General features: G+C 42.9%; 1 protein-coding gene across 2 annotated transcripts in view; it reads right to left on the bottom strand.

The window, feature by feature from the left end:
- The window catches only part of LOC148137427 (cadherin-23-like), a 434,955-nt gene that overhangs the window by 195,084 nt on the left and 224,497 nt on the right, over nt 1-15,374 (bottom strand). For both annotated transcript variants that reach the window (XM_087982496.1, XM_087982497.1), the window contains exon 9: nt 4,045-4,123. In XM_087982496.1, the coding sequence (XP_087838622.1) occupies nt 4,045-4,123 (79 nt within the window). The remainder of the gene's footprint in view (nt 1-4,044; nt 4,124-15,374) is intronic.

Raw genomic sequence — 15,374 nt, 5'->3', positions numbered from 1 at the left:
CACTGCATAACTTTCGAAGTAGGCAGGAATAGTTTCATTCACAATCTATACAATACAATGATCTTTCCTCCAATTCACTCCCAGGACATGGGTTGTCCTTCAGTAGGACCAGCGTTTGTTGGCCATTCCTAATTGTCCCTGAATGCAGTGGCTTGTTGGGGCCACTTAAAATGCCAATTAAGAGTGAACCATCTTGCAGTAGGTCCAGAGTTACATATGGACCAGATCAGATAAGGATGGCAGATTTCTTTTCCCTTTATAGTATCAGTGAATCAGATGGAATTTTAATGACCACCTAGGAGGAGTGCGAACACTATTGCTGACGCTAGTTTTGTGCATCATTATTTATTCCATTTAAATTCTCTAGATGCAGGGTAGATTGTGACTCCATACCCTTTGCATCATTAGTGCAAACCACTAGATTATCAGTCAATAATATAAGAGCTATGCCACCGTATCTTACAATATACAATATAACCTCCTGATAAAGGGTCCTTCCCAAAACAGCAACTCTCCTGCTCTTCTGATGCTGTTTGACCTGCTGTGCTTTTTCCAGCTTTCACATTTTATTCACAGGAAGGCAAAAGATGGAAAATGACAGACCAATTAGTCTAACCTCAGTCATGGGTAAGATCCTGGAATCCATTTTGAAGGATGCGATTTCTGAATACTTGGGTAAAATAGGGTAAAGTCATCAAGGGGAAGTCATGCCTGACAAATCTGCTAGAATTCTCTGAGGAAGTAACGAGCAGGTTAGACCAAGGAGAGCCAATGGATGTTATCTCCCTGGACTTCAAGAAGGCCTTTGACAAGATGCCACACAGGAGACTAGTGAGTAAGATAAGGGCCCATGGTGTCAGAGGCAAGGTGCTAGCATGGATAGAAGCTTGGCTGTCTGGCAGGAAACAGAGAGTGGGGATAAAAGGGTCCTTCTCAGGATGGCAGCTGGTGGCAAGTGGTGTTCCACAAGACACAGTGTTGGGACCACAACTTTTCACTTCATATATTAACGATCTAGACGAAGGAACTTGAGGGCATTCTGGCTAAGTTTACAGATGCTACAAAGATAGGTAGAGGGACAGGTGGCATTGAGGAAGCAGGGAGGCTGCAGAAGGATTTGGACAGGTTAGGAGAGTGGGCAAAGAAATGGAGTACAATGTGGGAAAGTGAGGTCATGCACTTTGGTCGGAAGAATAGAGGGATGGACTGTTTTCTAAATGGTGAGAAAATTCAGAAATCTGAAGTGCAAAGAGACTTGGGAATTCTAGTCCAGGATTCTCTCAAGATAAGTTGAGTCAGTAATTAGGAAGGCATGTGTAATTTTGAGAGGACGTTAATATAAAAACAGGGATGTATTTCTGAGGCTCTGTAAGGCTCTGGTCAGACCACATTTGGAGTATTGTGCGCAGTTCTGGGCCCCATATCTCAGGAAGGATGTACTGGCCCTGGTGTATGTTCAGAGGAGGTTCTTGAGAATAGTCCCAGGAATAAAAAGCTTAACATATGAAGGACATTTGAGGACTCTGGATTTATATACTTGATGGAGTTTAGAAAGATTGGGGGAGGTGAATCTAATTGAAACATACAGAATACTGAATGGCCTGGACAGAGTAGATATTGGGAATATGTTTTCATTGGGAAGAGACTAGGAGCTGAGGGCATAGCCTTAGAGTAAAGGGAAGACCTTTTAGAATGGAGATAAGGAGAAACTGCTTCAGTCGGAGAGTGGGGAATCTATGGAATGTATTGCCACAGAAGGCTGTGGAGGCCAGGTCATTGAGTATATTTAAGACTGAGATAGATAGGTTCTTGGGCATCAAGAGGATCAAAGATTATGGGCAGAAAAAGGGAGAATGGGGTTGAGAAACTTATCAGCCATGATTGAATGGTGGAGCAGACTCAATGGGCTGAATGGCCTAATTTCTGCTCCTATATCTTATGGACTCTGACTTTCCAGCATCTCAGTCCTCACTATCACCAAATTAGTATATAACCTCCCCTCACTGGAGTGGTCACCTAATATTTCTTCTATGGGATGTGCTGCCCTTGGCTGGGCCACCATTGCCCATCCCTAATTACCCTTGAATGGAGTGAGTTACTGGGCAATTTCAGAGGGCAGTCAAAAGGCAACCACATTGCAGTTGGTCTGGAGTCACGTACACCCATACCAAGTAACAATGGCAGATTCCCTTCCCTTAAGGACATTAGTGAATCAGGTGGGTTTTTTTTTTACAACAACTTTAGTATCAATCCCAGAATTATTAACTGAAGTTAAATTCCATAAGTTGCACAGATGGGGTTTGACACATGTTCCCATGTTTGGGCCTCTAGATTCCTGGCCCAGTGACATTAATAATCCTGCCTATACCAACAGATTTGCTTATAGGTGAGGTTTTGAATTCTGTTTACTCTAGGCTATATAAACTGTGATTCTAGGTTTGAGTGCTGCTGGAAAAGCACAGCAGTTCAGGCAGCATCCGAGGTGCAGGAAAATCGACGTTTCGGGCAAAAGCCCTTCTGAGTAAATAGACTGCTTGCTGCCCGCAAGTCCTAACCCACCTCCAACTGTCAGTATTTTTATTCATTCATGAGACGTGGGTGTCATTGGCTGGGCCATCATTTATTGCCCATCTCTAGATACCCTTGAGAAGGTGGTGGTGAGCTGCCTTCTTGAATCGCTGCAGCCCACGTGCTGTCGGTTGACCCACAAAGTCACTGAGGGGATTCCAGGATTGTGACCCAGCGACAGTGACAAATGACAATACATTCTCAAGTCAGGATGGTGAGTGGCTCGGAGGGGAACGTGAAGGGGCTGGTGTTCCCATATACAGTTTTTTTTGACTAGAGATGTACAGCACAAAAACAGACCCTTCAGTCCAACCCATCCATGCAGACCAGATACCCCAAACCAATCTGCCAGCACCCAGGCCATATCCCTCCAAACCCCTCCTATTCATATACCCATCCAGATGCCTTTTAAATGTTGCAATTGTACCAGCCTCCACCACTTCCTTTGGCAGCTTATTCCACACATCCACCACCCTCTGCATGAAAAAGTTGCCCCTTAGGTCTCTTTCTTATCTTTCTCCTCCACCCTAAATCTATGCCCTCTAGTTCTGGACTCCCCCACCTCAGGGAAAAGACTTTGTCTATTTATCCTATTCATGCCCCTCATGATTTTATAAATCTCTATAAGGTCACCCCTCAGCCTCTGACGCTCCAGGGAAAACAGCCCAAGCCTGTTCAGCTGCTCCCTATAGCTCAAATCCTCCAACCCTGGCACCATCTTTGTAAATCTTTTCTGAACCCTTTCAAGTTTCACAACATCCTTCCGATAAGAAGGAGACCAGAACTGCATGCAATATTCCAAAAGTGGCCTAACTAATGTCCTTATGTGATGGTAAGTCCTTCTCATTTTAACCTGTAATTTGCAGACTGCAAAGATTAGTTTGTTTAAATGACAGACTCATTAAAATGATAAATTTAAACAAATTCTCCAGTAGAGCACAGCATTAGATCAGTATGGCCTCCCTTGTTTAAGATGAAGTCGATTATCCAAATGAAATAGTGCCCGCCCATCTCATTCGGATAATCGAGGTTCCTCTGTCCAGTGATATCATTGTGCAAATATTGTACATTCATTGCATGAAATCTATTCAATCTGCACTTTCCAGAGACTTGACATTCCTGATAAAATAAGCAAAAGCACCTTTCCACCCGCTAAAATAAAGCTGCAAAACTTACAATGCCATAGAAAGGTAAGCAATTTAAAAAAAATCCGCTGGGTACTTGTCACAACCATCAGGTTTAATTAATGTTTTTGGAGGCATTTTCACTTAGAAATAACAACATGTATCATTTACAAGCTGTTCCCATCTATGCTGTTAATAATACCCAGCAGGCTATATTACTCAGTCCTCTCTTTTCATGTTTGTTATACATGATTTCAAATTGGTTTCATTATATATTCAAAATTGAGTTTCCTTGTCCTTTTTAATAATGAACATGACTTGAGAAAAGAAACCACAAGGTTAACTCTCTTACCTGAGACTATAGTGTACCCAATGCCTCGTGGCCTCCCTCGATCTTGATCGATGGCTGTAATAACCCGTACCGTCTTACCCTGAAAAAGAACGGCAAATGCACAACATTCAAGAGAAGGCAGAAATAAAGACCACACACTTCAGGTCTTGTGATGACGGGACATCCCAAAGAGTTTTACAGCCTTATCACTTTTTAAAAAGGTATTGTCACTTTGGTAGTGTGGCCCCAATTTAGGCAAACTCATATAAATAGTAGCGTGCGATAACAATTCTTTCCGAGCTCGATACTGTCCGGGACGCCAGGTAGGATGTCCCTGTTTTCCTTCAAAATAGTACCATGGGACCTTTGGCACATGGCCAGGAGGAGAACTCAATCCAACGGATGACCAGCATCTCGGACAGTGCAGCACTCCGTCAGTGACGGAAGCAGTCCCCCAACGTGGGAGTGCTGCACTACGAGAGTCAGCTCACATCTTGTGCTCACATTCCCTTGAACCCATAACCTTGTCGCCCAGATATTGGTAGGTGATGTCAAAGTGGGCAACAGGGTTTCAATAAAAGCAAATGGAAGGCCCAGCACTTTGGATCCATTGGACAGGACGCTGCCTGAATGGTAAAGACTTGGGAACTATCGGGGTTCCAAAGTGACTCGGGGTGGTGTGCGGGAGGCTGGAGTGCAGGTTGGATTGTTTTTTCATCATGTCGGGCCACACCTCTCTGGTGAGTGGGACCTAAACACAGACCTTCACAATTCACAAAATACCAATGTGAAGGTCAACAACATCTTACCCTCTAAGCAGAGTGCACTGATTAGTTGCCAAGTGGACCCTGATTGGTAGTGTCATTGCGATGGAGAATGCACCAATTAGGTGATGACTGCCAATTAACTGCCAAGCGTTTTTAAAAAACTGATTACTCAAGGTAATGTCTTGACCAATGAACCAGTGAATGGCTGTCACATATTTTGTTCAGCTGAAACAAGAGCAGTGTGTGATTACGCTCTCTCTGCCTGTGTGATTTTTAGTGCACAGTAAAAACGGCAATTCATCTTTGCATTGGTATTTCTTGCAAGTGTCCTGTTGAGGACAAGATAAGAAGGTTTGATGACGTGCATAGATTTTTTTTTTAAAGGAATCCTCAAGTTCTGTATGACCAAAAGACTGGAATTATAACCCCGTTTGTGGCATTTGGAAACCTGTCCAATTATTTTGCTTATTTTAGAGCACATTTCATTTTACCAAGTGCTGCAATGTCCTGGTTACATAAAGGTGAAACAAGGCAATCTCACAGAATGCTCACAGCTTGATGCCCCCGGGATTGAAACGAGACTGGTATTTGCAGCTCAGCTAGGTGTGCTCAATTTGAGTACACCATAAATGGCCAACATGAACTATGACTGACGCCAAACACAGTGAATTTGTACAGCTGCCTGACCATTTCCCTGACACCTGACGGATTTCAGCGGAAACACGTGAGAGAAAACCCATCTGCTAAAATTTAGTCATGGAAGGTGAGCATCGCTGGTTGGGCCAGCATTTATTGCCCGTCCCTAGTTGCCCTTGAGAAGATGGTGGAGGTGTTGTTAGGGAGGGTGTTCAAAGATTTTGATCTACAGACACAGAAGGAACAGCTGATAGATTTTCAAATCAGGATGATGAGTGACTTGTTAGAGAACCTGCAAGTGTTAGTGTTCCCATGTATCTGTGCCCTTGCCCTTCGAGATGGAGTGGCCATTAGACTGGAAGGTGCTGACTAAGGAGCCTTGGCAAATTGATGGTATGCATTGGTGTGACTGAAGTCGAGGTAGTGAATGTCTTTTGATAGAGTGCAAATCAAAAAGATGTTTCCTTGTGGATAGAAATTGAATAGATTGTCATGATGCTCCTTGTAATTGACAATGGCTAGAAATGCTTTGCAACACACAGAAATGTGAATTAAGTTTGAAATAATCACAGAAGATCTTTTCTTTACAGGGGGTCACATTACTGATTAATTCCTTCCCACACTACACTCCCGAAAATTTTTTTTATTGGACGGAAATATTCATAAAATACCACCTGAATTGACATATCAAAAACGTCAAATTGTACAATCATATTTTAATTACTGAAACACAAAATACTTCACCATAAGTAATTCAAACAGGCAGCAATGTGTTTCGAAGTGTCAAAGAGCACACATGTTGTTTAATGTTTTCTTTTTCGAATTGTAATTGAAGCTAAAATGTTGCTATAGTGTGAAAACTACATATATGGAAGAATGAGGGTGGGGGAGGGGCCTGACATGTCAGCATATAGGCTAGATTAAACTTGCGCTGTTCGTTTTGGAAGAGTTTCTCTTCATCAAAACAACAAATACAGTGAACCCTTCAACACCATTCAACTAATCAACTGGATTTCAGTTACCCAGTCACCACGAGGTGCTCTGACTAACAAGGTTGGAACCTGGGCACTCTCTCAGTTCCATCAACCTGTCACACAAACACACACAGTACGGTCACCAATTGTTGATCAGAATGGACCATCTCAGGTGCTGTGGGAAATCCGCACCTTCGCTGTTCAAGAAAACGCAAATATTCGGCAAACTGTTTTACTCAGAAATATTCCCTACTCCTTGCCTCAGGTATCTCCTTGGCTCAAACACCCTTTTTGCTCTTTACTCCAGCGTGCGATGAGGGGGAGGCCCGGAGGATTCTGGAAACCCCAGAATGAAGGGCCATGGTGATGTCAAAACTGGAGTCAGAGGAGTTTGGGCACAAGCCTTTTGCGAAGAAGAGTGGGAGTATTTTCCATGGGTCTAAATGGCCTGGCCCAAAGCGCTTCCAATACTGGTCAGGGGAGATGGTGACAGAGTGGTATTATCACTGGACAAGTAATCCAGAACCACAAGTTAATACTCTAGGACATAGTTTCAAATCCTACCCTTACATGATGGAAGTCAAATCAGTGAGTGCCTGCAATTACAAAGCTACCCCCAATTGAGACGATGTCACCATTGTTAATTGTCATTAAAAACCCATCGGTTTAATTAAACTCCTTCAGGGAAGGAAATCTGCCATCATTACCTTGTCTGGTCTACATGTGACTCCAGACCCAGAGCAATGTGTAGTTGACTCTGAAATGGCCTCAGAAAGCCACTCAGTGAAGATAGCAATCAGGGATTGGCAATAAATGCGGGCCCAGCCAGCAACACCAACGTCCTGAGTAATTTAAAACAAAAATTTGTTCCTCTGCTGTCAAAGAGAATTCCTTGTCTCCACTCCAATCTTTCCCCTTCAAACAAAACCAAATCCGTATTAAACAGGATCATTGCTCTGGGAATGTATTCCTGGCATGTTGATGAAGGAGCCCATCTCTGTCCAACATCCAATGTTTGAGCTGCAGCTTTCTCCAGTTGAATTTTTAGCTCCCTCACCACCTCATCATCTTCCCACTTGACCACTATCCAGAACTGTTCATTATTGAAGCATCCTGTTGGATCCCAATTCAACTTCCAGCCATCTAGTCCCTCCACAAATCCAACCCCAATTTGCTTGCTCTCGAAATCTCGACCAACATATTCACTGTCAACAGACTCTCTTACTCTAATACTGAGCTGAACTAAGCTGAGCTGGTTAGCTGCCCATTACCCACCTCTACAACCTTCAGGTAATCCCAATTATTCTCGCCCTTTTCATACCTGATCGCTAATAACACTCGCCAGTCATTTTTGTCTTCAATGACCTACAATGTTGCTTTGTTCTTTTGAATACATGGATGGCCCAAGGCACTGATTCCTTATTCCAATAGCATCAGGTCATTATAAATATGAAGGGAAATCAAGGTTAATCATGAAAGAGTTGAGAGTGTGGTGCTGGAAAAGCACAGCAGGTGAGGTAGCATCCGAGGAGTGGGAAAATCATCATTTTGGACGTGAGCCCTTCATCATGATTCATTCCTGAGGAAGGGCTTATGCCCAAAATGTCGATTCTCCTGCTCCTCAGATGCTGCCTGACCTGCTGTGCTTTTCCAGCACCACACTCTCGACTCTGATCTCCAGCACCTGCAGTCCTCACTTTCTCCTTAAACATGAAAGATGCAGAGTTTACATGGAACTAAGCCTGTGGTTTGCCTCTAGTTGAGGAAACTTTTGTCAGGCTGATCTTTCTGCCCATGAAGACTCCTTCCCAAAGACACACCTCTTTGGGTCTCTTTGGCTGCTTCAGCTGCTCTGCTCACCATCGCCATCTGTTGCTGGAGGCCTCATTACACATCCAACATGTCAATTTTAGAACACTGAAACCTGATTAAGTTTCTCCATAGTTTCATCCCCTCCCTGTTTCTGACTTTCTTCCAGCTTTGTGACTTTTCGTCCCCAAAGAACCTGTCCTTTTTGCTCCACTCCACTTTGTATCTCTCACTCTGGATTAGTGGATTACACCACTAATCCAGAATCTGGTTTCCAGCATCTGCAGTCATTGTTTTTACCCCTTTGTATCTCTCACTGTCTTTGCGCCACCACAGGCAGCTAACCTTTCAGTATTAGCCACTCACTTTCAAACCAGCCTTCCATCCACCGACTCCATCTACATTTTCCACTGCCTTGGGGAAGCAACCAGCATCATCACAGACCGCTCCCACCCCAGTTATCCTCTCTTCCACCCTCTTACCGTTGGGCAGAAGATATCAAAATTTGAATGCGTGTACAAATGATTCAAGAACAGCTGCTTCCTTGTTACCAGACATCTCAAATATTAATTCTGAGCTCTCTCTCCCTGCTGTAAGACTGTACTCTGCTGTAAGACTGTATTCTGCACTCTGTTCTCCGACCCTGATGCACTTTGTATAGCGTGGTCTGCCTGTAGAACACAGAAAACAACACTTTTCACTGGATCTCAGTACATGTGACAATAATAAATCAATCAATCAATCAACCACTCTCCTCCACCAAGATGAACCTTGAAATTCAACTCTTGCCACCTCACCTGCTCTGACACGGCATCATCTCCCCCCATTTGTCTCTCAAATGTCCAGAAATGATTTGTTTTTCTCTGTTTAAGGCATTATATCTTGCCATTTTTGTTCTTCTCTCCTGCTCTTGGGCAGAATACTAAGAACTGTTTGCTATCTGATAAGCAAACTTGCTTTTTCTCTAATCTCTCTCCCTTCACCGCAAACTTTCTTATCTATGTTATCCATAAGACAGCCACTGATCCTCACAAGTATGTTCCTTTGTTATTGCCTAAGCTCCAACATATTAACCTGCAGAATCTTGTATATAAAATGCAGACTTGTCACAGCCAAAAATGAACACTCATTCTTTCACAGAGTCTTAAGCCTGTGAAACCATTAACCACTTCAAGTCTCCTTTTCTCTCACAATCTATAACTCAAACTCGACTGAAGTATCATGATCTTCTTAGTTTGTTCAATAACTTTTGCCAAGCTTGGTAGTAATTTATATTATTTAGTTTGGGCTTTTATTTTGATTTTATAACAATCAAAAATTGAAGGAGATGAAAATTGAAAAACCACCACTACAATAAAAAAAGTGGGAAAATCCCCAACAAGCAGTATAGAGATACAGTACTGAAGAGGGAAGTTTGAGGAACAGCAGGGTCCAAAGAGTCTAATGACTTATCTCAGTGAAGCCTGTGTATTGGAACCAATGAACTGCTTTCCTAGTCTTTCTCTCCACCCATTGCACACATGCCTTTTGTGTGTGTGTGTGTGTGCGTGCGTGTGCACATGTGTGTGCGCATGTATGTGTGTACATGCGAGTGTGCACGTGTGCACGAAGAAGTGTGCCTGTTTGTGTGTGTGTGCATTTGCAAGTGTGCATGTCTGGGTGTATAAGGGCAATTTTATTAAATAGGCCAGAGTTTTAACTAGTATATATGTCAACTGTTCATAATCATATACCTGTAACTAGACTCTACTGATCTGTAATAAATAGGGATTCTTGCTAAGTACCGAAATGTGCTCCATGTTTTCTGGCAACCAAGTGGGCTACATGGTGGCTCAGTGGTTAGCACTGCTGCCTCACAGGACCAGGGTCCCAGGTTTTATTCCAGCCTCAGGTGACTGCCTGTGTGGAGTTTGCACATTCTCCCAGTGTCTGCGTGGGTTTCCTCCCACAATGCAAAGATGTGCAGCTCAGGTGGATTGGCCATGCTAAATTGCCCATAGTGTAGGTTAGGTGCATTAGTCAGGGGAAATGTAAAGTAGGGGAATGGGTCTGGGTGGGGATACTCTTTGGAGGATGGGTATGGACTTGTTGGGCCAAATGGCCTGTTTCCACACTATAGGGATTCTATGAAAGACAGGTAAATTGGTGAAGTTTACCAATAGCTTCATTTTTTAACCTCCTCCGGGAATAGCAGGGCTCAGTCTTCAGTCTGTATACAGAATACTGAATACAGTATTTAAAGAAGAAAGCTAAATGATTATGTCACTACATCCACAGGACGAGTCTGCATCCCTTCAGTGAATCAAGATCAGAAGCAAATCAGGGATATGATGAAAATGGGTGTCATTCCCCTCGTGACCAACCAACCCAAAGGTGTTCGGGCATGGTTATTACATTCAAAAACAATGGGTGCATCAGAATACGTTAATCAAAAAAAACCAAAGAACTGCAGATGCTGGAAATCAGAAGCAAAAACAGATAGTGCTGAAAAAACTCAGCACGTCTGGCAGCATCTGTAGCGAGAATGCAGAGTTAACATTTCGGGTCCTGTTCTGAAGAGGGGTCACTGGACCCGAAATGTCAACTCTGCTTTCTCTCCACAGATGCTGCCAGACCTGCTGAGTTTTTCTGAGCTGGTTTCTGATTTCCAGCATCCACAGTTCTTGCACATTTTCATTTAGCTTGAAACCATGAGGCCTGGGTTCAAGTCCCAGAGATGTGTAAGAGCATCTCTGAATGGGCTGATTAGAAAATATCCAGAAAGAAGGATTGGTGGTGGCACTTTATCCCAATCTTTACCTGGTATTACAATTTACAAAAATCTAGGTAACGGTGTACCATAGAAACACAAATCTTAATTACTTGTCCACTTTTGGCAAATAGAACTTGGGTTAAACTCATAATTGCGATTTACCCCGGGCTGCACAGTTTGAAGTAACCAGTAGGAATCTGGAGTGGAACCATTTTGGAAAAAAATATTTTAATCCTGAAGCAAAGTACAAGCTGCCTTAGCTTCAAAATAGCATAATTTGTTTCTTTACAATTGAAAGCAACCTTTACATCGTCTGCCATCTCAGATGCTGCAATTCAAATTCTGGAGCAGTTTACTGAGCATTGAGCCCAGCTATCAAAATCAGAAGTGCATTTAGGCTTAAACAGTGACATCCATAAATCCAAGGCCACTGACCTTTGTTGGAGGGCGGTGGGTCAGGCGAAGGAAAGAAATAGTCTCCAGGGGCAATCAGTCACTTTGGTAATTGTGTTTTCCAAATCAGCAACGATGTTAAAGAGTGTATTACAGGAAATCGAGGTAATGTCTAATATTCGCCATTCTGATTCCAGAATTTATAGCACATAATTGGCTGCCCCAGGAGATTTGCCTCAAAATCACTCGGTCACAGAAGAATTGATATTCTATTTTCTTAAAGTGGGTAAACTGTGGGAACTGTGTCACAGTCTGGTTAACGAGCAGAACCTACTGGAGGGCAATCTCAGATACTTGATGCATATTTCAGAGGCCATTTCAATGGCGCCTAAATATCTACTGCTATGAATACACATAGAATTGCCGTACTATGATTTTATAGCTGCACATTCAATCTCAGAAGTGACAAATAAGCAATGTGTATTTTATACGGTTGAGCAGCTTACAGTCTGTTAGTCTTGCATTGTATTTAACTTGTTGAAGTTATCCATTCCCATTTCAAGACAATACTAAGTTAACTGTGTCTCTTTATGACATAAATCCTCATCTTATAAACTTCTGGAATCTTCTGCCCAGTGTGTTTCCAATCCTTTGGGAATTTGCACCCAATTCATAAAGGTTCATCACAGGCAACTTTCACTAATCATTTGATATGTCAAAGGTATTAGTGAGCGGTCATCCTCTTGGCTAATACTGATGCACTCTGGGATTGAAATGCAATACTACATTAATGTGTTTCTTAGTTTGCTGCAGTAATGTGACATCTGTATTGAGATAGTTACTACAGACATCCATCTTGTAGTCATTTCAATAAAGACACAGTACAAGCCTGCTGGTCCGAACATGGTGTCAGATATGAGATCAAGTTAAGTGATGAACAGCCGCTATGTAGAAGCATAGCTACTAAAAGAGGAACACAAGTATCTTTCGAGTTGTTACTGCAGTTACAATGATATAATCTGGATGAGACTCATTAGCAAGGGAAACTGAAGTCCATTGCTGACCAGCTGTTCAGAGCAGCTCTCCCTATGATGAAAGTAGAAGATGCTGTGACAGATTGTGAAATTTTCTAAGTAAGTGTTGACATGGTCTGCAACCCAGCTCTCACCAGCGGAACAACGGTTACCATGGCAACGGCACAATACTTCCAGGGGAAGGAGCAGCACCCAGCTGAATAGCCAACGACAACAGGCAAACATACCATCAAGAGATGGGCATCATTTAAAGATCGTGCATGCAATGAATGTGCAGAGACTGATGTGCATGACCATCAGACAATGCATGAGAACAAATGTCTGCATCGCGGGTAACTAGAGTAACTCACAACCTAAAAAATGCATGAAATGGCAATTCTGTAGTAATGTGCCTCCTGGCTTGCTGTAGTCATGTGAAGCACTCTGTCTGTTCTCTCTCCCACTCCAGGCTGCCTGTTCTCCCTCACCCCTCCAATTCCCTGTCTCTCCAGCCTGTTCCACAACCTACCAGTAACCTGTATAAATATCCACGCATCTCAGGGACCCCCTTTCAAATAGTGTCAGACTCCCAGACAGATCCAATGTACCAGAATACCCTTCGAATTTGTCTAAGGCTGCAAGTATCCAAAGGAGTATGATTAAAAAAAAAGGTCTTGTTATTAGAACGTACAGCACAAGGAGTAATTTGCTAATAATTCCGAAAATTTGATCCGAGACAGAGAAACATGATGACTTCACTGACCATGGTTTAAAACTCGCTTTATAATGCAAACTGTAATAGGATTGCAGCTCAGCAATAATGTTGGAATTGCTTTGTAATAAAATCATAATCCATCAGCAAGTTATAAATACTCACTTTATGTTGCAAATTTAAAAATGCAAATTAAAAAATAAATGCCCTCTCCTAAAGCTGCCAGTGGTGTTAAAAAGCTATTCTGAATCTGATTGATAGCACTATCCCACAAGGGACATGTGTTTTCATTCTGCAGGCTATATATTAATGATTGACTCATTGTGAGGTTTTGTTCATACAATGGTTTGTCGTTATGTACTCTAACATAGTGAGAGGAATTAAATTGTTTCTGAGCAATTATAGGACAGTATAAAGATGTAAAAGCACTTCAATTACCCATCGATAGAAAACTATAACCATGAACAAAGATTCCAAGTGGGAATTTTTAAAAATATTTAATATATGATCTATTCTCAATGTCAGGGTGTCGCAGAACGCATTACAGCCAAATTAAGAATTTGTGAAATGTCAGCACTGCACTGTAGGAAACAAGGTGGTCCACTTGCGTACAGTAAGCTGCCACAAATAATAACAAAGACAAGATTGATGTCTCAGTGATGTTGGCTTAGGGATAAATACAGGGCAGGAAATGGGGAAGGGAACCGGGTTTGATTCCAGCCTTGGGTGACTGTCTGTGTGGAGTTTGCACATTCTCCCAGTGTCTGCATGGGTTTCCTCTGGGTGCTCCAGTTTTCTCCCACAGTCCAAAGATGTGCAGGTCAGGTGGATTGGCCGTGCTAAATTACTCAGTGTCCAGGGATGTGCAGGCTAGATGGGAAATACCAGTTTACACTAATTGGGTGAGGGGTGGGTTTGGGTGGGATGCTCTTCCGAGGATCAGTGTGGACTCGATGGGCTGAATGGTCTCTTTCCTTACTGTTGGGATTCTATGATTCCAAAAGATACTTCATTTAACTGTGATGTGCGCATGGCATTCTGACATCATGCAACCTGCTGGATTAAAGCTTTCCTTTGCTAGGTTCACTGATTATGAACAGCTATTTTCACATTGACACTATCAGGAAATATAAAGTAAGAGTCAAGTTATCCCAAAAACTGCCCGTCATGACTAAATGTCCAATTTGCTGTTGACTTGAAAGAGTGAATAGGTATTCTTAGTTGAGCTTTGCATAGCTTAAGTCTTTGCTGAGACAGCACTCTTTCCACATTGAGCTCTTGTCTTAAAAAAAAATACAAATGTCAAATAATCTCAGAGCAAACTAATTTACAATGAAACAAAGTCATCCTGGATATTGTGATGGCAAATAGCAGACTAAGGTCTGACCTGAATTCCCCTTCTCCACCTCCTTACTATCTGATCATTTAACAATGGTCCCTCTTCCACCCTCTGAACTCATGTGTCTTTGGAATCCAACCGTGCTGTTCTATTCCAAACTTCAGCCCCATGATGTTCTCATTTCTCCCTATCTCCTGTTAGATTCGGTATGTGACAGTATCGGCTCTTTTGGGCTGTTTGAGCTGAACCATAGCAGCAGCAGCTTCAGTAAGGTCACCATCCCCTTTTCATCTTGCCTCCACATCTCTCCAGACCCGCATAAACCCGACAGGGAATGGGTCTGGAATCAGGATGCGAGACCAATAGTTTAAAAGGCTTTGAGATAAATTACCCGGGTGCAGAGGTTTCCAAACTGGGGGAAAAGAGCATTCAAACAAAGGATTGGGTCATCATACGAAAAGAGTAGCCAAAGAATGGCACGACCAGCCACCGCTAGTGCAGCAGGACATGAGCAATAATTCACAGTGCAGAAAATATATCACTACATCAAATTAGACAAACGCAGCCACAGGCTTTGCACAGAGATCAGATCGAACTGCATGATATACAAGAAACAGCACACAAACAGCTGGTGCATGCATTGTGACAGAATCTCTACAGTGTCGGAGCAGGCCATTCAGCCCATCACACCCACACCGACCCACTGAAGAGCATCCCACTCAGATCCACCTCCCTATCCCTGTAACCCCGAATTTCTCATGGCTAATCCACATATCTTGCACATTGTGGGCAATTTAGCATGGCCACTCCACCTGACCTGCACATCTTTGAACTGTGGGAGGAAACTGGAGCACCCAGAGGAAACCCACGCAATACGAGGAGTATGCCTGTGTGGATTTTGCACACAGTCTCCCAAGGGTGGAACCCAACCCAGGTCCCTGGCACTGTAAGGCCAT

This window comes from Chiloscyllium plagiosum, unplaced genomic scaffold (assembly GCF_037043375.1).
Source record: "Chiloscyllium plagiosum isolate Xiang-an unplaced genomic scaffold, Cpla_swu_hap1 HiC_scaffold_43, whole genome shotgun sequence".
NCBI classification, from domain to species: Eukaryota; Metazoa; Chordata; class Chondrichthyes; order Orectolobiformes; family Hemiscylliidae; genus Chiloscyllium; species Chiloscyllium plagiosum.
The sequence above is the reverse complement of the archived record's forward strand: the minus strand, read 5'-3'. Positions and strand labels throughout refer to the sequence as shown.